The sequence below is a fragment of the Podarcis vaucheri genome (genome assembly GCF_965113315.1).
Source record: "Podarcis vaucheri genome assembly, chromosome: 2".
NCBI lineage: Eukaryota > Metazoa > Chordata > Lepidosauria > Squamata > Lacertidae > Podarcis > Podarcis vaucheri.
In genome coordinates, this window is record NC_138760.1 from 42445827 (window position 1) to 42468437 (window position 22611).

Sequence of the window (22611 nt, forward strand, 5' to 3'; positions counted from 1 at the left end):
TATTTATTACCACTAATTAATAAACAAAGGGCATTAATGAATATATATGATGAAAAGAAAAGAAATAATAATCTTCATACTAAAACCATAGATAGAGCAGAGAGCAAAAAATCTTCAAAGAAAAAGACAACATAGGGTTGAATATTGCAACTATTATAATATAATGCTTATTTACCTGAGAAAGTTCCAAATTGCTTGCGTATAACTTTTAGACATCTAGAGTCACATCAGTAAACCATGGTTGCTGGACATATTAGCAAATGAGGGAGGGAGGGAGCACTCTTTGACAAATGGTTCTTAAGAAGACCTCTGTGGAAAATGTTCTTGAATATAAATAGCTGGTAAGGGTTTGCAAACAAATGCTGGAAAATTCGGGGAACAGACTATGTAATTCGATGAGTTAGCTGAGGAAATTCAGGAAACAACTTTCAGAATAGCAAGTATTAGAAATTAAAAATGATCATCACTCTTAAGACATGTGGTATACCATATTCTGTACTATTCTACAAATGCAATAAAGAACTTTGCAGCTAGTTCATTAACTATTAAATACAAATTCAGATTTGCTTGGGGATTTGTTGGTCCCAAATAATGAGATATTTGGACTAAGTAAAGAGTTGCCATTAGGTCCGTTTTTTTAAATGGGAAATTATGCAGTGTCTTTCAATCTTCATATATAAATCTGAGGAGAAATGCTTTGAGTCTTAGATGTCCTTAAATTCTTGCCAGCAGGAACCAGGTGCAAGAAGTCAGATGTATATCAGTCCAATATGCATGTTTCTTGCATTACTACTTTTTTAGCATGTCAATACTAAGTGGGGTTGGGGAGTCAGCTACTGAGCTTTTGGGAAACTGGCTAAATTTGATACTACTCTTACAAGGTCTCACAATCACATCCTTGGGAGGGTTAAGTTCACAAGCTATACGTGTAATTTTGCCCTAAACTTCAGTTGCAATATTTCCTGCACAACCTAATGCGAAATGCACAGATTAGGTCAAAGTGATATATTTCATGGTTTAAAATTGCAAGCCTGACATTTCCTCAAGCAAAATTGTTCTAAGCAAAATAAAACAGAGTTTTGGGTACTGGTGCCTTGTCACATGATGCCTGAGAGATAAAGGTGATTTTTGAGCAAGGGGAAGTTAGTTGTGTTAATGTTCAATTTAGCAGCATGATGACTCAGGTTTCAGGTGTTTTCTAGGAACAATATTCTGTGATTGCATAAGCTTGTAGTTGAATTGTACCTTGGCAAATTTCATCCAGATCTAATTTACCTTCTCTCTTTTCCCTTCCAGGGTTTCTTTGTAGCTCTTTTATACTGTTTTTCTAATGGAGAGGTAAAATATCCTCCTTGACCTTCATTTCTAACCACTTGTTTCTCTTGGAAGATGTTGCAGAACAGACTGACTGGTGCAGCTTGCACTTAGTCCTGTATGGCATTATTGGTGGTCACCTGGCATTTTATATCAGTTAGTATATATTGAAGAGTTATTCAGTTTCCATTGTGTTCCTTGCAGTAGTTGGAGATATCAAGCAGGGAACACGACCCCTTTCAGCCTGCTCCTTGAAACAGCAGTATAGGGTACCTACTTGTAAACAGATCGACTTGCAATAAGCTGCCCATGCATGCCAAGCAAAAGGCCAGGATGCTACCCTTGTGCCTCTAATTATGAGGAGGGGTACCAACCAGTCCTGATGTGCAACAGATTGGAGTAGAGCTGAGCCCAAAATGAAGGGGGAACACTCCATTACATGAAGGTTTTCATTTTCCAGGAAGTGTTCTCCTCCCCTTTCCACTGAGGGCAGGGAGCAGAAACTGGTAGGAAGAAAGGATAGCAGAAAGATATGTGGAGTACAGGAGGCAGAAGCATAGAGTGATATTCGCAATAATCAGCTGCTGCACTGTAAAAAACATGCTGAAGTCATTTAAATAGCAACTATTCGTAAGTATCTGTGTACGCTGTCCAAGTACAGTGGTACCTCTGGTTACGTACTTAATTCGTTCCAGAGGTCCGTTCTTAACCTGAAACTGTTCTTAACCTGAAGCACCACTTATCTAATGGGGCCTGCCGCTGCACCGCCACTGCACGATTTCTGTTCTCATCCTGAAGCAAAGTACTTAACCCGAGGTACTATTTCTGGGTTAGCGGAGTCTGTAACCTGAAGCGTATGTAACCTGAAGTGTATGTAACCCGAGGTACCACTGTATTGTGATAACATCAGTGAGAAATCTGCTCTCTGTGTAAAATGCACACAGGGTTCTGTGTGAACATATTGGGACAGTAAGGGGGAAAGGTGTAAAGTAGATCAGGACCTCTTGAAAGGGGCATTAGGAGCAGGTGTACTGTGCTAAACACTGCAGAGAGGCCTAAGATTGTACTTTGTGCTGCAGGTATCAGAGTATATTTTACTTGTAATTACTCGAGCAGTCAGGACTTCTGCCTGTTGCGTAGGTGTGGGGAATGAACTTTAACTTCCACCATCCCTGGCCATTGGCCATGCTTGCTTGGGCTGTTGCTGGTTGGAGTTCTGTAATACCTGGAGGCCCAAAGATTCCCTGCTCTTGCTGTAGGGTAACCTAGCCACAGCATACCTGAACTAAGAAGTTCCAGGCTTATCTGAAAGGACAGAAGCCCTAGGACGGGTCAATGAAGCATCTATACTACATCCTGCAATCCATCTCAACTGCTCTGTTTGCTTTCCTTCCTTTTCCAGGTAAAAGCTGAACTGCGCAAGAAGTGGTCCCATTTCTTGCTGGCATCCCCCTTTGTCTGCATGCCGTGCTTTCTCGGAAAGAACATCAAGCACCTGGGGAGATGTTCCAAGAAAGAGCATTCAAACAATAATTGCTTCTCCCTGGAGGTGACTCAGCCTCAGAGCACACAAGTGGCAAAGCAGAGGACAGGCGGCAAAGTGGAGCTAAGCTTTGCATTAAAGCATATTCCCAGAGCAAGCCTCTCAGACAGCAGTGAAGGAGAAGTCACAATGGGGGAGACGACCGAAGAAGTCTTTGAAGAAAGCGAGATTTCGATTTGTAACAAAAGTAAAAACTGAGATACCTGATTAGATCAATGAGGGATCTTGCGTTGTGTGCCATGTGGGAGCCACTGGAAGTATGGGGGGGGGGGAGCCCGTGAAAGAAAAAGATGAAAATAGCTTCTTAGCATTTCCCTCCAGGTTGACTCTTCCCAGGTAATTCTCCCACTCCCCGCTGCCAAAATTAAAGTCAGCCAAGCCTGGTAATTGCATGAAAATGGCTTCTCCTTGGTCCTACAAGAACCAGATATGAAATCAGGAATAAAAGGAATAGACTGAGCACCTTGAAAGAGCCTGCTGTTTCCCTTAGGTTTCCCAACATTGACTGCCACTATTGGAGCCATCAATCTGATCCCATGGGATTGCTTTGCAGCGTCTCAGAAAGGACAACAATTGCTTAAGTGATACTGTTAAACAAGAAGCTGAATTCCAACAATGACTAAATGAACAGGATTGACATTTAGGAACGTGTGCGATTGTATATATTTATAAGCACATTTTCTAAGCTTTGCTGTAAAAATTATGAAATGCTGAACGGACTTGTTTTTAGGGCACAGCCGCTAATGCATCTTTTAATACATGTAATATACAAAGTTGTGGTTCTTTCTTCCATTATCCTACCAACAGACCTGCAAAAGGAGTCATTATTACTTCCACTTTGCAAATTTATTTTAAACATCTTTATACCACCTCTTAACAGGGAGAAAACTGATATGACTGGAGATGAAAAATCTGAGAAGCTTCAAAGTCACCAGATGGAAAAAAAATGGGAGGCAGGCGGGGGCAACATTACCCAAATGCATCTATTTGTCAAACAGCCAGACAGTATGGTGTGTTTTACAAATTTAGGATGAGTTAATGAGAGAACAAGTGAATAGGTAAGCAAGCAGAAAAGGGCCAAGCTAGAATTTGCAACCAGATCCATGTAACATTTTTTCAATGTAGCGTTTTTATTTAAGAAGCAGCAGCCTGGGGAGTGAGGTGGAGGACCAAATGGGTGGTGTGCTTCCTCCTTTTACCACCAGCCATGCCTTTCCTCAGAATTCCACCAAGCTGCTTTTCTCCCCATGGAGGAGAAAATATGGGTAACCCTAGGTCCACCAGAAGCTGCTTCACACCGTCTTGAAATCACAAGCAACTGCTAAGCTATGTACCCGCACAGCTCCAGGCCTGCTGTGCTACCTGTTGTCATTTTTATTTCACAAGCTGTTGATCTTACATGTATTTTCACAGATTTAAAAATGGGAAGCTGCCAAATTGTTTTCCTTCCTTATATATTGTACCCACTGTGAAATCCAAAGGCTGGTTTTGTCACGTGTAATTAGTTCTTAATTTATGTGCTGCTTGATGTACAATGACTTCTAAGCAGTGTACAAGTATATTTTTAAAAATCATTGATCAAATCCATACATAACTTTGAAAGGCAAGCGTTCTCTGCAATCCCTCCTGCTGAGTCTCAGGAGGTGGCCACACCTATAGAGATGAGCCATTTTCCAATATATATATGTAGATAATAATAATCCTGAAGTAAATAAAACTCCAGGACCTTATCAAGCAAGTTAGAGATCAACTAAAGCTATCATTCAAGAAACCTGGTTGATATACTGTCCATATCCTTGAGAGCGATAACGTGGCTTGGTAAAATGCCATTCATTCTAGACTATGCTTCTTGACAGTGGATTTTTGCGGCCATTTGTGCAATTCTTTTAAGACCAGTCATCTTTCAAAGTATATTTTATGGTACGTATCCAGATTTCTTGCATGAGGGTTGCTATTATTTCCTTTTAAGATGTTCTGTGTTTTCAAATGTTTTGTAGGATTCCATTGACACAAAGACCATGCCCTTTATACTGCAAAGTTAGCTCTTTTTAAAACAAAATTTCAGCTGTCTTAACCTATCTTCCTGTCTTTAATGTTCTTTCCTAGTCTCTAACAAGGACCAGGTCTTGGTAGGGAATAACACTGTGTCATTGAATGAGATGAACCTAAAATGGCCACCCAGTTGCAAACACTGCTGGATGCAATCCAGGGAAAGTTATACTCAGATCCTACTGAAATTAATGGAACTTCTTTCCATATAATTGCACTTACACTTATGCAGCCTACATGCTAGAAAACAGCAGTTCCTCTGAGACCAGCCTGAGCACTCTGGGATTCATCGCTGTGTTGACGTGCTGAATTAATGTTTACACAAAGGAAGTTGGAGAATGCCCAGCACGTCCCTGTTCCATATCATTATGCTGGTCAGACAACTCCCCAGATAATAAGCAAAACTTTTCCTTTTACTCTAGGAGGGAATGAGTGGTTTGTACACAAAGCCCTCTGGCACACAGCTTTTGTAAGAACACACCAAATAGGCAGGCAGTAATATTACCCAATGGACTATTACTTATTACTCTGTGTAGACATGAAGGTTGCAATGTGCTTTAATTATCACCTGAGAGAGACAGAATAGGTAAAGATGGAATCAATTCTTGTGTTAAGATGAAAACATTGAAACATTGAAACCAAGAAAGTTTTTCCGTACATCCAAGGGGTGGAAACTTTATTTTTTAAAAATGAAAGTTGAATGCCAAGTTCTGTATCAGGTATCGAAGTTTATGACTTCAAAACAATCTTACGGATTTAGGTCTGGTTCACATGTTACATTAAGCCAAGTCATGGTTTAGCACGAATGTGCAAGCGTGAAATCTCCCAGAAAAGAGATTGCAACCACTTTGCTCCTCTCTGCTTATTTTGCTGATGAACCATGCTAATGAATTGATGTGGCGTTGTACTAACCTGGCCCGATGGTTTAGCTCTCTTCAAACTAATCATGACTCCTAAGCTTACTAAGGAATCTTTGGTGAGAGGAACTTTACTAAAGCTTTTTAAAAGTCTAAGTGCACAATTTATACCAGTCACTTGTATAAATATACCAAAGTCTTGAAGAACTTTAAAAGGTTTGTGAGACAGGACTTACTTTGGAGAGGCCATTTTGATTCTTCTTCAGCAGGACTTCCTATTCTATATGCTTGATGATTTTATATTGAATCATGCTTTCCACCAGTTTTCCTCAAACAGATGTACACTAAGAGCTTTAAATTTCCTGGAAACCTTTTAAAAAATTGGTGTTATATTGGCTACTGCCCATTCTTCTATTATGGATGCTGATGCAAGTTACTTATTTTTGTTAGAAGATAGTTCTCTCAAATATATATAAGGTTCTATCTTCACAGCCTCTTATATACATCTTTTACCATTTTCTTTTACGTAACAAAAACCAACAGGGACTTTAAAAGTAAATGCCTCCAGGCATTGTGTTTGGAGGTATTTTGTGTGGGGGTTTGGAATCTGTGGAGGTAGAGGTGAGACAGTCGCCCACCTTTAGGAAATGTAATAAAATGGCATTAGAAGGGTTTAGCTATTCAGTTACAGGCTGTACCACCAGATTATTATCTTGTAGAATATTGAAACATAATCCATAGAAGGGAATAATACGAGAACTGGACTCAGGGTCACTGACCTCACAGGCCTGATTAGAGGGGTTTTCTGTCTGAATTGTCAAATCAATGTATAAATTAAAACATGTGGAATTTTTTTTGAAAGGGAGATCATTATTTGAAAAGTAGACAGCAGATGCAGAAGATGAAAAGGTAACTGACAAAACCGTGCCAGTCTGATTAGAATGTAGAATATGTGATTGCTGGGATAAAGGGAAAGTGTATTATTTTGATACAAGCATTTTACAATGTTCCTCAACAAGGCTCCTGAGTAAGCTTAGTAGTCATAGAATAAAAGTATGTGGTTTCTCATGGGTTAGTAACTGGCTAAAGAATGGAAGGCAGGAGCAGATGGACAATTCTCAACGAAGGCAAGAAAACAATAGCTGATTATCAGTACTGCATCTGGCAGGGCCAGCCCAATACTTTTTGGTACCTCAGGCAAAACCCAAAATGGCGTCCCTCCTTGGAAGAAGGGGTGATTGCAGATTTACATCAGGGACAAGGGGGAAATCAAGATCAATGTGGGATCAGCTGCTGCTGGCGATCCTGCCGCCTGAGGCAATTGCCTCAGCTGCCCCTATCTGGTGCTATTCAGCTTGCTCATAAACAAGTCTGTGATAACCAGGGAGAAAGTGAAGGATGACATCAAATTATTCAGGATGGGGAAAACCAAAGCAGACTACAAAAGGCTCCAAGAGGGACTTTCCAAACTAGGTAAATGTAGGGGCAGGAGGCAAATAAGATTTAATGCAAACAAGTTTCAAAGATGGGTAAAATGAGCTGACACAATAAAATTGATTAGCAAAAAAATCAAGACAAGCAAAAGGAAGTACACAACGTTAAGTTCATCTATGGCGTTCACTGCTATGAGATGGGATGGCAAGCAGCTTAGATGGCTTTAAAAGAGATTAGACAAATTCACAGGGACCGAGGCTATCAATGTCTGACAGTCATTCTGGCTAAGTGGAACATCCATCTTCAGCAGCACTGCGGCATGTCATAAAATGCTAGATGTTCGGGGAGGAAGGCAACTCTCTCTCTCTCTCTCTCTCTCTCTCTCTCTCTCTCTCTCTCTCTCCACCTCTCTCTCTCTCTGTGTGTGTGTGTTGTGGGCCTGAGGGAGGCATCCGCTTGGTCACAGAGGTAAACAGGTGCTGTAACATGGGCGTCAGAAAATGGGTATCTTCCAACTCTCATCAGCTGCAGCCACTATAGCCTATAGGGAGCTGTAGTCCAATAACTGGGGGGGGGGCACAGATCCCCTGCTCCTGCTGTACTAGATAGATGATTGTGTTGATTTCATAGGGACTGGGGTTGAAGTCCAACAATCTGCAGAGGGTCACAAGCTCCACACTGCTACTTTAGCAGAAGCTGTTAGACTCTCTGGAGAGCTGCATTTTTGCTTTCTCATGCATCTGTAATCTTTCCCTGTTTATTGGGAGGGGTTGGAGTTGGGAAATCAAGTGACCTTATATAATCAAATCCAAGAGGCCAGGTGAAAATAATATTTTGGGCTACTTCAACTGATTGCAGACTGTACGGTAGGAAAAAACTGCAACTGTATAAATCAGCAGTTTTAATCTTTGAAACTGCTGTTATTTATCCATGAACTAGACTGATGATGTTTATCTTGTTAGAGCGAGGGCTCCACCTATCCAAATCAAACAACCATCCATCTCATTCGTTTTTCAAGAAAATAAAATGGTGCACTCATTTTTCTTTATATCATCCCATAGCAGATATATCCTTTAAGGAAACAGGTACAAAACCAGCACATAACAGCCTCATTTTGTATTCTTTGTATGGTCAGAATTTTAGGGCGAGAAAAATTGTAGTGTCCTCTTTACTCTGACTCATGGACTAGATACAATCTGCCCCAAGAACACTTTAGGTCTTTAAAATTGCTCTTTACTACTCAGAGCAAGAATAATAAAGAAGGGGGGGAACAACCTTGATTTTATTTGCTTTGCATATCACCTGCAAGACTTCACAAAAGGTGAATTTCCCACATGGAAGTGACTTCTGTATAGGAAACTGCATGAAGTGCCATATACTGTGTCATACAGGTCTTCACACAATGACCTTTATGAAACAGTACCATAGCCTTATGGAATGCAGCCCACTTTACAGCCCCAGATCCACCCAACTCTGGTGCCTTTTTATGATGTATGTAACTCTTCCAAGAGCATACATTCATGCTATCATAGGATACCACCAAAAAGGACTTCCATGGCAGGCCAAGTGACATAACAACTGAATCCATGTAGGTAAAGCCATCATAGATACCAAATATGATACCTAAGGTAAAAGCCTTCCCATGCAACATATTACTTCAGAAAACTATTTAGTATTGTTATTTGTATTATTAAGTGTAAAAACACTTGCAAAACAAAGTGCTGTAAAATAAAAGATAATTCCTGCATAAAACTGAAATATCACACAAATTCTAAATTTTGTACAAATTCAGGATTTGACAATTTCCCGGAGCCAATTGATGGCTCAGGAACCAAGATAACATTTTGCGAACTATATTCACAGTTTTTTTAAAAGTTCTAATTGATTGTAGTAATCAACAATCTTCTAAGCAGATACCAACAGAGTCTGATGACTTTTACTGCCTAGATCGATTAATTCAGACTGCAAAGATAAAAAATCAGCACATAAAACTCAAAATTGCCTCATTTTGCACTCTATGTAACCTCAGGGATCTCCTCATATGAACCAACCTGGACCATGTGGCTGCATCTGAAGGGACATAGTATTTTATCTTTGACTGGGACATGGTCTCTAGGATGCTTTTGGCACCTCAAGTCTATCATTGCTATGAGGCTGCTACAATCAACATGAGGTCACCAAGGCCAAACAAGTAAACAAATTATACTAGAAGGAGTAATTTAGGCATCCTTCCACAAACAATTCCTTAAAAGTAAGAGGCATAATCTATCTCTAATGCCAAAATCAAGTCATGGATCTGTAAACAGAGTTACAATTTATACTGAATCTTCAGAAGATGGAGCATTTGGTTTGCAAAGTTAGAAAACAGGGCACAAATAGCCAAACTGAAGTTAGAAGTGCATACCTTAAATGACATGCATGGAAAAAGTAAAATTATTACAAACAGAAAGAAGTGTTGTCTAATTCCACAGGAATCTGCAACTTTGGTATAAACATACTGAAAGGGCTGTTTTTAAAGAAATATAAAAGCTGTCCCAGTGTACAACAGTAAATGAAAGAAGGTTCTACTCAGTACTGGTGAGGGTGAGAAGAGAATTTGCAATTACTTCTAGTAATTCCGTATATCGAGGATGATTCAAACTGGAGAACATGAATGCAGAAGAGTAATACTTTAGACATGTTTTGAATTCTCCTTTGTAACACTCAGAAGAGAAGCAGAGCAACCCAATATTGCAAATGTTAAAATTATCTACCTCAGGTTATTGGAAGCTTCTGGAAACATCTGTGTAGCAAATGTTTGCTGGTTGCTCTGTTGATGTAGCAGCAGCTCTATGTACAATTGCCTGGGGTCCTAGAAGCGGCCAGTGGATCTCTGGGCCCCTCAGAAAGTTTGAACCATGGGCCAGTGCCCCACTTGTCCCCACCCCACCCCACCCCCGCCGGCCTGTACTCTGGAGTCTAGTTCTAAATCACTATCTGTGACTGACCTTCAACCGTCCCAGTTCCAGTGTGGCAAATTAAGCTGCTCTTTGTCATCCTGCCTTTTTAGCTGAGCAGTTTAATAGCAAATCCTATCAGGAAGCTGTGGATGGCTTTCTGCACCTTAGGGACCAGTCTTTCCCTAGTAAATGTCTCCTACCCATCCATATCCTCAATTAGAATTCACCACATGAGTCTTGGCCATTGCAAAATGAGTTCTCCGCCCCCTGCTGTTGAACACTATTTAATGTGAATCGTGGTCACTACATGATGGCCCCCAACTGACACTGTGAATTGTAACAGACAATGAAGCCACCGGGTAAGAAACCCACTGTCAGGGTACCAATCCCCTCAGCAAATATAATAATCGGAAGAGCAATTACTCCCAGTTTTTGGAGGGCAGAAGACTCCTTCTTCAGACTCTCTGTTCAGAATATTTGACAAAACGCAGAGAGAGACCTCTAAGGAATTTACTTCAGAATTGCCAGTTTGGAATAATTGGCTGTAAGCCGGAGGAAGTCTTGTGTGCACGCATACACATACACACACACACACAGAGAGAGAGAGAGAGAGAGAGAGAGAGAGAGAGAGAGAGACAGACAGACAGACTTGAACTTACCTTACATCCTTTTCTCACCGCAACTTCATAATCCATTTAATTTCAAGATAATACTCTACAGAAGCACAGCTGCTGTGTTCTTTACTGATTTGCTGCCTTATTGTTATTATTATTAAAATTTGTAAACTGTCCTATACCTGCAGGTCTCACTGTGGATGCAACATAAAAACAGGATATGAAAACACAAAATACATAACAAAAACAAAAACAACCCAGTCTGAGAAATGTCATTCCCTGTTAAACTCAGCAGGGGGGCAGACGGTGGCAAAACTAGAATATGATGACTCTACTGGTCATTGGCTCTGGTTCCACTTACTGTCGGTCTCCTTGCTTTCCACCCGACCAGTGAATACCACAGTTTCTATGAGTAACAACTCATATTTCAGGCAACAATCTACCCTTAAGAATTTCTGAGGTAAAGCAGAACAAGAATACCCTCTGCTCAGCCAGCCCTTGCCTTCCTGGTTGCTCTAGAAACTGCTGCTAGTTAAAACCTACTCACAGGGCTGGTAGCAGTTTTTATTCACCCCCCCACCCCCCACCTGAAGAAACCCTAACACATTCTTAACAAGGTGGGTCTATGGAATGACTACTAAAATATCCAAAATATAGATGAAATACTAGGCAATGTATACATCAAGTATAGGTGGGTTTTGCAGATGACACTGTAATGCGAAAAGACATTGAAACATGTTTCTATGTGGCAGGAAAAGGAAGTTTTCTTTACCGTGGATTTCTGTTTTCTGAGTTTTCTGTACAATAGTTCTCAACGTTGGGGTGGCGCCTTCCCTTGGAGCATTGTAGGCAGGGTCAAGTTTTGATGAGCAAAGACGCCTTTGCAAGGAAACAGCAGTCACTTTTTAAGGTGCCAGAGATTTCAGACCAAAGGCTGTCTTTCCTTGGAGGTCTTTTTTAACCAAAGTTGGATGGCCATTTGTCAGGGATTCTTTAGCTGTGATTCCTGCACTGACATATTGGTGACCTGAGTGAAATAAAGCCTAGCTTCACCCCTGCCTTTAGATCCCTTCCAACTCTGCAACTCTATGATTCTATGACTGCAACACCTTATTTTGTGACACCACTGGGTCAGCGTAACAGAAAAAAGGAGCTGATAGCACGCTTTCTGCTGTGTTGCAGTGTCACCACAGAAGATGGTTAAAGGGTATCGTTACAGCAATTGACTTAATAGGGTCCAAGAGGGTGTGCCTGTTCCTATTCATTGAAATATTGCCTTCTTGCATCCCGATGCATGTTAATCCTTTTCTATGTACTGATGTACGCATGTACATAATCATGTGGATTAATTCGAGTGTGAAGTGGTCACAGAAATCCTGCTCCTTATTAGTGAAAATAACAGTTCAGCAACACAGCATTTAATGGACTGTACAGTTTATTTTACATGAGATGAGACAAAGCTTTTCAAGTGCATAATACAAACTTGCTAAAATAGAGGAAAGTACAAAGTTTATGGAAATGTTTGTACATAAGACGGGGGGGGGGAATGTATAGCAAATACCTTCAACATTTAAGGGCTAGATCTGTAAATGGGGTAAATCAGTGCAACTCCAGTGATATTAACATTTAGGAGACATACCTGAACTGACAACAAGGCCCTTAAATTTTAACGAGTATTTATTTACCTCTTCAGCTGCAGTGTTTTAGTCATACAATTGCATGGGACAAAAAAGCCACATTAACAGTTTTCACAATGATTAAAGGCTCACTGCTGTTATTGATACACAGAGCTTACAGTAGAATTAAGTTTTTAAATGTCTAGTCAGCCCAAAAATCTGCAGCTAAGTATTATTACAAAGTTCAAAGCCATTACTGCTGGTAGAGGACACATTTGACTGTAAAAATTTAGAAAGTGTTTAGTAAAAGGTACAGGATAAAAAGATGAGATAAGCAATGCCATTTTTTAAAATCTCTCTTTTTTTAAAAAAAACTGTTTTGGGGAGAGCTAGTTGCTGGCCAGATCTGCCCTCCAAATCTATATCTGCAAAACTGAATTGTGCACTTTCAATTTACTCATGGATGGTAAAAAGAAATACATTGTGAATTTGCTTATCCATATAGCCTGTGATAAGCCTACAGTGTTTGGAAACACAAGTTTTGATAACAGGGAGTGTTGCTTTCATAAGGCTACTCTGACATGGGAGACACACAGTGAATTCAGATTCACTGGGAAAATAGACAACCAAATACAGGTAACAGAAATTTCAGTGTACACCAATTTTGGAAAGGAACACAAGGATATATTTGCCAGAAATCAAAGTCAACAATCACAGTTAAGGATGTTTAAGGCTGCAATCCTATGCACATATCTTGGGAAAACTTCCTTCTGAGTAAACATGCATAAACTGCAAGCTCCATTGATTGCAACCAATTCACTTTGCTATTCATTAGATTGTAGCCACCTTCACTTCCTTGCTCTGCAATAAACATTATTGCTACTACATAGACATGATGAATTGGGTACTCAAACACTGAAGGTAGTCCTGAGTTTTTCTGCTAACCGTATTCAATGCACATTAGGGTCAACCGATTTAAAAATATTGGCAGAGTGAAATTACTACTGTCTACAAACCCCAAACATCCAAAAGGTTCATTACAATTTCCATTAAAAGCATCCTCTTCACTTGCAATGCTTATGTAACAGAACCACTAGAGAAGAACATCAGTTTGAAACAAATGCTGCCAAACTTGGAATCGGTCTGCTTAAATGTTACTGGGCACTCGCTCAAAACTTGGCACAACCTAGGGCAAAAAAAGGCCCTGCACCACTTTTTCAAGGAGTGTTATGTGATCTTCCACTAGCATTAATACTGTAAAAAATTCTATATTAAAAGTGGACTATATTAAGAGTGGACTATGAGCTCAGAAATGTAAAATCTAATAATCTGAGTTGGATTTGTAATCTCTAAAATATTATTTTGCTGTTGGTATTCAAAATGCCCAAACTGGTTGTGCTTTAGACTTACAGCAAGATCTTCCTGGAGTTTGCTTGTGATAAGAGCAGCAAAGGAAAATATGCCCCCTCCCCCAATATCTCAGATTGAGTATTTGAACACAACTGAAAATATGTCTGTTCTTTACATCCCTTCTAGATTAAAACCAATCTTATCCAATATAAGTTGGGGAATTTTTTTCTATTTCTATTTCTCTTCATTTCCAATTCTCTGTGCTTCCAAAACATTGGCCTTCCTGCCGCCGCCCCCTCCAAATAAGGTTCTTCTTAATTTTTTATTTTTATTTAGAATAAGAGCATTTAGCTAGATTTCAACAGTATTTGGCACCGTGGAGTGCATAAGGACTAAGAAAGTATCAGCAAGATATGTATCTTGCTGAAATCAATGGCATACCATTGGTTTTCTGGATCACACCATAACCAAACCAAGACAGCTGAGCAGAGAACATATCATAGAAAGGAGCCACCATATCACAATGAATTATGTAGAACACACAGCAGAGGCTCAAGAAAGGCTTGCTGTAAAGTAAATTTCCAAGCAGTTAAAAAAAATTGTAGTTACCTAAATCGACTTTTAAAAAAAGTATCTGTACCAATCCTGATAGCAGGTGGAAGGTTTTCAGGAGGCGTAGGGACAAAACCCCAACTTAGAAATCTGACAAAAATTGTTGTCTGAAATTAGACCACAGCGAAATATTCTTAAGCATGTATGAGTGGGCACAGAATGAATGGACATCAAACTAAACATCAGGAAGACTCACTGCCATGTAAGTTGAAGTCCCAGTCATATGGCAATGTGAAGTTTTGGGGTGCAGTATTCTTTGTTTCATAGCAATTATGGGATAAAAGAATTATTGTCTTGCTCCACAATGAACAAAGGCCGCAAGACTCTCAAAACATCACCTTAACAGACGTACACAACCATTAGTTCTACAAACACATTGGTTGACTTATACGAAAAGTGAAGGAAACTAGAGTCACACAAAAGTCAAGCAGGAGAACCCCATGCAAGATCAGCAAAATGTAAAATACATGCAGTGCCACCTCCAGGCACAGTGTATGGTTACATAATGCTAAATGTGAGCGTGTACACTAGTCAAATTACTGGGAACCTTTTAAGTTTTTGCCTGCCAGATGCAACTGCATGCTATGCCTTTGAGGTTTTAAAAAAATCCACTATAACACATCTTAGTTACTATGTATTGTGATTTACGGACAGGATCTGAGAGACAACACCTTTGGTGCAAGTACTGATAGAGCACAATCAGTTCCGAGTTCATGCAACCAACAAATGTTCACTGTTGGAGACATACTGAGCTCAAGGTATTGGACTGGACAAAGTCTACTTATTTACACTATTCACATATCTTTATCCACATTATATACACAAGTACTGACACTCCTAAATCAAGGCCATATCTGCACTACAGATTTCACCCTCTCTGACAGTCGTCATTTGCTCTTCCTAGGTAAGCCTGGGAACTGTACTTCTGAGGTGACGACTAGGTATAGCTCTAACAGAGAATTCGCCATAATTTCACCCAACTATATTTTCCAGGACTCTTTGGAAGAAGATATCACTTTTAAACTAGCACGATGAAATCACTATTAGTTTCTAATGGAAATATGTACCATGTGTAGAAGCTTCCCACTCAACACTTCCCAATGAGGGATTATTTTAGATGCTTGATCCCACCTCCACAACTGTTGTTGCAGCTAAGGGGGCGAAAATCCTTGCAAGATGCATATTTTGTTATTTCCCTGCTTCATAACAAATCTGGGGCATCATGGATACATCTATGCTACACTTCCCCATGCCCCACTGTATCGTATAGTAATATCCTAGTCAGCCTCTAAATTCTATAGGTCTGCTGAATTAATTTGTAAGGGGGGAAAAAGACAAAAGGGAGGGGGAGGGAATCAAAAGGGAGCTTATGATCAGCAACTGCCAAACAAACTTAGATCAGTTATCAGTATCCCAAGTGTCTCATGCCATGTAGCTGTGCAAACTAAATCTACACAAAGTTTTAAGAATCATTTTGCCCCCCCCCCGCTCCTTTCAAAATGGTTGCCTGCTCATTTCATCAGATGTTCTTTCGTCCTTGTATTCTCAGTTTCGTGCCCTTATGCCCACCTGTCACATTTCCCCCTACTCCCACCTTTTAAAAATGGGAATGTAAGCCCTTTTGTGCTCATAGCCATCCTTACGATGGCACTTCTCTGCTGTTTTCACATCAGAGCCTGGCTAATAATGGAACACTGGATCAGAATGCAGCTGTGAAGGCAGCCCAAGCAGCATTGCTAAGCAAAGCCTAGAACAAGCCTGCATTGTCTGTGACAGAAAATAGCAGAAAATTTTGCTTTCCCTTCCCATTTCACACTATACAGAGGCCGGGCAGCTGGCAAAATTCTGAACTGGATGTAGGAAAAAGGACACGACAGAACAACAGATGTATGAGAAGGAATTCAGAATTTTAATAGTGACTTCATCCCTGTTGTAGGGGAGGGAAGGGGGTGGGGAAATCAAAAATAGAAGGATGACTGTAGAGAACTTGAGCTTCTCCACAGTTCACAAAATTGAGCTTATGGACGATATACTCTGAAAGCATATGGAATAGTCCTGAATGCCTAAAAACACCAGGGCAGGCATTGAAGCAGGGATTTAGCAAGTCTTGCTTAGGAGGCCTTGTGTTTATGAAAACATTGCAACCTTAACAAAACAATAATACTAACTATGGAGTAAGCCCTACTTTACAAAGGGCTTACTTCTGAGTAAATGCATAGATTTGTTCTGTAAAAGATTACATCTAGCAGCGAGAGTAAAGCTATGTCTTAGGAACAGGTGGCATACAAAACTAGTATGTCCATGAATAAAGTCAATGAGATTCTACAACAATTATGAAGAGACAGGTGTCCCAGCAGAACAAAGGGTGTGTGTGTGAAATATAGCAGCAGCAGATGGCTACACAAGGATGTCTGGCATGGAAGACAAGCACTGTGCTTAGGTTTTATTCACAAACTATGGGTAATCTTTTAACTTACTGGGCTGTATTCAATTGCAGCATCCAATCAGATCAAGGATTTCCAGATCAGCTTGCCAGTTGGAACAATCCCCCCTCCCACCGTGTTGTTCTGGGGGGACCTCCTGCCTCCCAAGACCCAAATTTTTGGGGGTGCAGGACGAGGAGATGGGGGGGAAAGCCCTGCTGTAAAGGCAGGGCTTCTACTGATAGGGTTTATTAAATGAATCCCACCCATTCAGAGTAAGTGGCTTGTGGACTACAGTCAGTGAGTACCTGACAGGGTATATAAAAAAGGACCAACCCTTTCGTAAGGTCACCAGACCTATTACCTCATTTTCTTTTGTGCTGAAAAACACAGATTTGCATCTGGATATGCTCAGAGTATATCTTAAAAAGCAGAGACATCACCTTGCCAACAAAGGTCCGTATAGTTAAAGCCATGGCTTTCCCAGTAGTGATGTATGGAAGTGAGAGCTGGACCATAAAGAAGGCTGATCGCCTATGTGAAACTGGAAAACTGAACAAATCAGTTAGGACTTATTTCATATTGTTGAGTGTTGGCAAGTGTTTAAGCCATGAGCACTGTGTGTTAAAATGACATTGAGATTAAGCAGCTAGAAAACAGATGCAACAAAAATTGGCTGTTCATGAATGGCTAATCTAATGAAAATTCAAGTTAAATATGAACTGATATAACAGAACCACCTGAAGCGTGAATGGCACTTGCGAACCATCTCATGACCATCTCATCTTTGATTCTATAGGAGTGCTCTGATGGTGTTTCCTGCTTGGCAGGGGGTTGGACTCGATGGCCCTTGTGGTCTCTTCCAACTCTATGATTCTATGATTCTATGATTCATGACTGCAAGTCATATAACAAATGTCATTTTTTAAAATATAAAAATAGTAGGAATGTGATCAATAGCACCCAGAAAGCAAGGACATCCAGTGAGAACACTGAGATGGCACAGGAGTTCAACAGAGGCAATGAGGTTTTGAACTTCAATTAAAGAGAAAGAACATCACAAAATTGGCATGCTGAACTTTTTTTGTTGGTCTCCTTTTAAAAGACTATTATCATTTGAACAGCTATCTCCTTTTAAGTTTTGAGCCCATAAGTTTAGATGAGAACGAAGCACAAATCATAAAGCAGTACAGCAAAGAAAGTTTCTGAGGACAAGCCTGAGTAGAAACATGTTACACATAAAATGGCTGTACGGTTACAGTGAAATGGTTGTTGTGATTGTTTCCCCTGAAAGGCTTTCTTAAGTCATGAAAAGCAACTATCCATTGCATCATGTTATGCAGAGAACCAGAAGGGCAAAGAAAGAGGCCATTTAATCTGTTCTTTGCCAACTAATTGCCTATTCAGGATTTGCAAGGAAAGGGCTCAACAACCGCTTCTCCCACTCTGCTTGCCCCCTCCTGTTTGAAGCCACCTATATCTCTATCTACTTTACATGGCAAAAGAGAGCTTTAAGGAGAACAAGGAAGGAAAAATGAGGATGTTAGAGGGTAGTAGTAATGGCTTGAACCTAATGGAACCGGCCACTCAAATCTTAGAACTCAATGGGTGCCACTTGGTGCAAGACAGAAATTTTAAAGTGCAAACAGGCTGTATCAGCCCAGAAGAAAAAGGTATCTGGTGTATAAAAATAGCAAAACAAACAAACAAACAAACCTAGCACAAGCATATTACCAATTACCTTATAGATCTGCCACATTATAAAAAGAGACTTCTAAATCAGTATATAATCTTTAGCAATGTCTGGGAGAGCTTGCTTTAAATGAGGTGGCTCCTCAAAGTAAAATTGGTAGAGCAGAGTGCAGTGTGATACCTCCAGACTCTGAAGAAAAAAGGAGAAAGACACCAGAAACACAGAGAGGGAGGATAAAGCGTAGGTCACTACAGAACATAGAAAAATGAGACAATTCTTATTTGGTGCAAAGCAGCAGACACACGAGAACAAAATCTGTCAGGTGCTGTTGAGTATTTATGGAGCAATGGCTTAAAATATATTTTGAGAGAGGGTCTGTTATTTTTCACAATTTGTGTGGGCAGTTTCACTTATGTTGGCTGATACCTGAGAACACACGTGAAGGAAAATGAGAAGACAAGGTCTATATCATGCAGGGAGCAGACTGCTAAACAGTGACATGTGAGAAGGCCAGGAAAAGGCAAGTGAGGGATGCTCCAGACAATGGCAAGCTGGTTGAAGGATGCACAGAATATGGAAATATGACTCTGGTTTTCAAAACAGGAAGAAGAATTGAACGGATGCCTTGGAAATCTTTTTAATGCTGGGATGTGTCCAAGTCTCAATTTCCCCACACATACCAACAGGATAAATCGTTCTTTTTTGCAACGTTGATGGTCAGTTTCTTGGGGGGGGGGGGAGATGAAATGTGTTTCCTATTAGAAACCTGATGTTACACAGAAAGAGGGGGGAAATGATATTTCACTGGAAGTAAAGTAAGGGAAGAATACGCAAGAATGTTCAAATTAGCTGAAGTTGTGTTGTAACTTATTGGGATAGTTTGCTTAACAGCACCAAACAAAACAAATGTCTCCTCTCCCACCTACACCTCAACCCACCCAGGCCAAAGTGAGCTCATGGAACTCCACTTATCTGCAACACCTATCATCATTCAAAAAATAAAAACATTTATCCAGTGAAATCTGGTCATAGTACAGACTTATGCATTCCAGTAAAAAGAATATTGGAATACTCAGGAAGGACATAAAGGGCTATCTGCTCCTCACATTTGCTTATGACAGCTGATCAAACAAAACACTTGGCAGTATGAGGAACGAAAAGAGATCAGATAAATTCAGAGGGGAAATATTTGTTCTGTATAAATACCAAGGCAAGACAAGGCAAGACAAATGAAGAAAAAAGTGGGACAAAGAACACCATGGTTCTTCTCCAACAGTTCTCAACATTTGGGACCTCAGGATCAATTGGGTCCATCGTCATTCACGAAAAGAGCTGCACTTCAGAATGTTAGCTTCAGAATGCATATTTGGCTGGATTTATACAGTCGTTTCTAATTTACTCGTGTTGATTTTTGGCTATCACCACATGGTGGGAGCTACATGGAACTCGGTCTTCTGAAAAGATTTGACACAGACTGAATTCCTTGTTTTAAAATGGCTGCCCTGATGGAGGAGTTCAGGAGCCAAAGGCCTGTTAAATCCTCCCCAAAGAGCAAGTCCCACTTGAAGGTTGCTGTGGCGTGACGCAACCAGAGAGCAATTGGATAAATCCACCTTTTGGGTAACTCATGTTTGAGGTAAGACACATTAGCTAGGAAGTTCTGCCATCTATATAGTCTGTAAACTCGTAAGTTATTTGGTGGAAAGTAAAGCTCAAGCAATGCCTTAATTAATTCGATTTGGCTACAATCTTTCAAGGGAAGCATTCAGAAAGTTCTTTGAAGACTACAGCATCAGGGTCCTAATCACTGTAGCCTTATTATCTATTCAATGGAGGACGTTATTTTCTTCTGGAGAGTGCTGATAAACGTCTGCAATTCTCAGAACATTTCCTCAGGAATTGTCCCTGGCAAAGTCAAGGAGACCACGGGTGGGATTCATTGTCACGCTGTTACAAATGTTCTGCCTACACAAGCAAATCAGCTTGCCAGATGGAACAATCCCCCCACCTCCTACCGTGTTGTTCTGGGGGGCCCTCCTGCCTCCCAAGAACCAAATTTTGGGGGGGTGCAGGAGGAGGAGATGGGGGGAAAGCCCTGCTGTAAAGCAGAAGCCCTCCTGCAGGGCTTCCACTGATAGGGTTTATTAGATGAATCCCACCCCTTCAGAGTAAGTGGCTTGTGGACTCCAGTCAGTGAGTACCTGAGAGGGTATATAAAGAAGGACCAACCTTTTCAAAAGGTCACCTCATTTTCTTTTGTACTGAAAAAGACACAATTTCACAGATGGCCTCACAACAGCAGTCTGCAGTCATGGGAGTCAGGATTTGTTAAAAAATACATATTGTACAGGTTTTACTGTTATCCTCACAACACCCCTGTGAGGTAGGGTAGCTTTATAAATGCCATTTCATAAATTGTAAAGGGAGGACAGGAGCGTTTCCCTCAACCCCCCCCCCCCGCCTTCCCATCCAATTAAGTGGCAATATTCAGGAAGATCTCACTCCTTCCAGAGTCGTGTTCAAATTCACCAGTCTCGTTTGTTTGGCAGAGGCATATTGTGTCTTAGCATTGCTGTACAAACAGAGCATCATGCAAGGAGAGTAGCATGAGATAGTCAATCACAATAGAATAGCAAAACTCTCTTTGTACCAGAAAACAGCCCCTGCAGCTTATCACGAGTGCGGCAACTGCTTGGCTGCTGGCAGCCCATTTCTGAAAGGAAGTATAAAGCGTGGCTTCTCAAACCTGGAATGTTCGATGTTTAAGGCAAAGCACAACAGGAAATGAAATAATGATCAAACATGACAGAAATAGTCCCTACAGGCAATAATAAATATATAAGGAAGCTGACAGCAGAACGTCTCTCTTTTCCCTACTCCTGAGGCTTTACAGAACTCTCTCGAACATGGCTGGGACAAGGAGCCCACCACTTACAACCAGTAACAGCAGTCTATATCTCCATATCCACGGGTCTGATATTACCGGTTTTGTGTTCTTTTACCCACAGTTCCCTGTCTTTGGCTGGATCCACTTTCTGAAGCAACTGATCCACGGGTTCTACTGTCTGAAAGACACAGAAACAACAGCAGTGTTACCATAAGAGCACATAGGAATGCCTAATGAGACCCCCTAGCAAAACTGAACCACTTCTCCACCTCCTTCTCCCAGTTCTTCAGATTTGTTTCCTCACTGTGTTCAGACAACATTTCCAATTAGGCCTTGAGCTATTCCAAGGATACCATTTTGAAAGAAGAGCAGACCACAGATATTACATCAAGGAGGCCAATGCGTTTTAATCGTTTGTTTTTTCAAGTCAGCTGTGGTACTTATGCCGTTGTCTACACTGGAGGGCAAGAGTTTGGCGGGCTCAGTGCAACTCTAAAGCTCTAAGGTTTACAAGGGCCTGCTGAAATACTGTTTCAGAAAGGAGAAAAGGCCAAGCAAACTCACGCTTTGGTTGAACATATCTGTCTCGTGCCGCAACTGTGTATATTGACAAAGGTGCTGCCGAATCATCTCCACTCTCTCCACCTCTAGCCTCTCAAGCTCCTGAAAGGAAACAATAAAAGATTTTCATTAAAAGATGGGGGATAAGGCAGTATACTTGAACATCAAATGAAAGGTGAGATTGCTTTATGTGAATTTCTTAGTGACTAAGAACTTCACTATTGTTCTCTAAAGAATCCATCTGAAATGAAAACATGGATCAAACAAGAGCTGAAGCAGATGTGGGCTTTACCTGCTACCACAGCTCCTACTATGAATACCCAATCGATAGTCTCTAATGAGCCCTCTCAGAATGTAGGGGCCACTGTAACGATGCACAGACCAGGAAAACTGTTGCGTACACAATGTATGCTGAATTTGCCAAGATAGCCTTTTAAGGTTTAATGTTTTACTATGTTTTAATATATGCTGGAAGCCGTCCAGAGTTGGACCTGAGAATGTTGTGGCAAGATCAGGCATGGGCTGAACTTTTGATAACGTTTACCAGATGGGCACTTATCACTGAAGTTTTGCAAACATAACATGGAGAGACCCAACATGACATACCAGAGAGGTGGTCACCATTTCTTCAAACCACTTTGACTGGGCTTGATTATACAGATCCACACAGCGCATGAGGTCATCTCCTGCAACACACAAAGCAAAGCAAAGAACAGTGA

The 22611-nt window shown here is 40.7% G+C and overlaps 3 protein-coding genes across 12 annotated transcripts in view; 2 read left to right on the plus strand and 1 right to left on the minus strand.

Moving 5' to 3' along the window:
* Window positions 1-6186, plus strand: part of GLP2R (glucagon like peptide 2 receptor) — a 40560-nt gene extending 34374 nt beyond the window's left edge. For all 5 annotated transcript variants that reach the window (XM_082204040.1, XM_082204042.1, XM_082204039.1 and 2 more), the window contains 2 exons: window positions 1297-1338; window positions 2717-6186. In XM_082204040.1, the coding sequence (XP_082060166.1) occupies window positions 1297-1338; window positions 2717-3055 (381 nt within the window). In that variant the 3' untranslated portion in view covers window positions 3056-6186. The remainder of the gene's footprint in view (window positions 1-1296; window positions 1339-2716) is intronic.
* LOC309521768 (olfactory receptor 2D2-like) overlaps window positions 1-22611 on the plus strand; it is a 142093-nt gene that overhangs the window by 53186 nt on the left and 66296 nt on the right. The gene's annotated exons all lie outside the window — the stretch shown is intronic.
* Window positions 12168-22611, minus strand: part of GAS7 (growth arrest specific 7) — a 151123-nt gene continuing 140679 nt past the window's right edge. For 5 of the 6 annotated variants that reach the window (XM_082204148.1, XM_082204151.1, XM_082204150.1 and 2 more), the window contains exons 12-15: window positions 22499-22578; window positions 21896-21994; window positions 17859-21509; window positions 12168-17229 (exon numbers count right to left, since the gene is read on the minus strand). In XM_082204148.1, the coding sequence (XP_082060274.1) occupies window positions 21396-21509; window positions 21896-21994; window positions 22499-22578 (293 nt within the window). In that variant the 3' untranslated portion in view covers window positions 12168-17229; window positions 17859-21395. The remainder of the gene's footprint in view (window positions 17230-17858; window positions 21510-21895; window positions 21995-22498; window positions 22579-22611) is intronic. The other variant, XM_082204149.1, reaches the window with a different exon arrangement.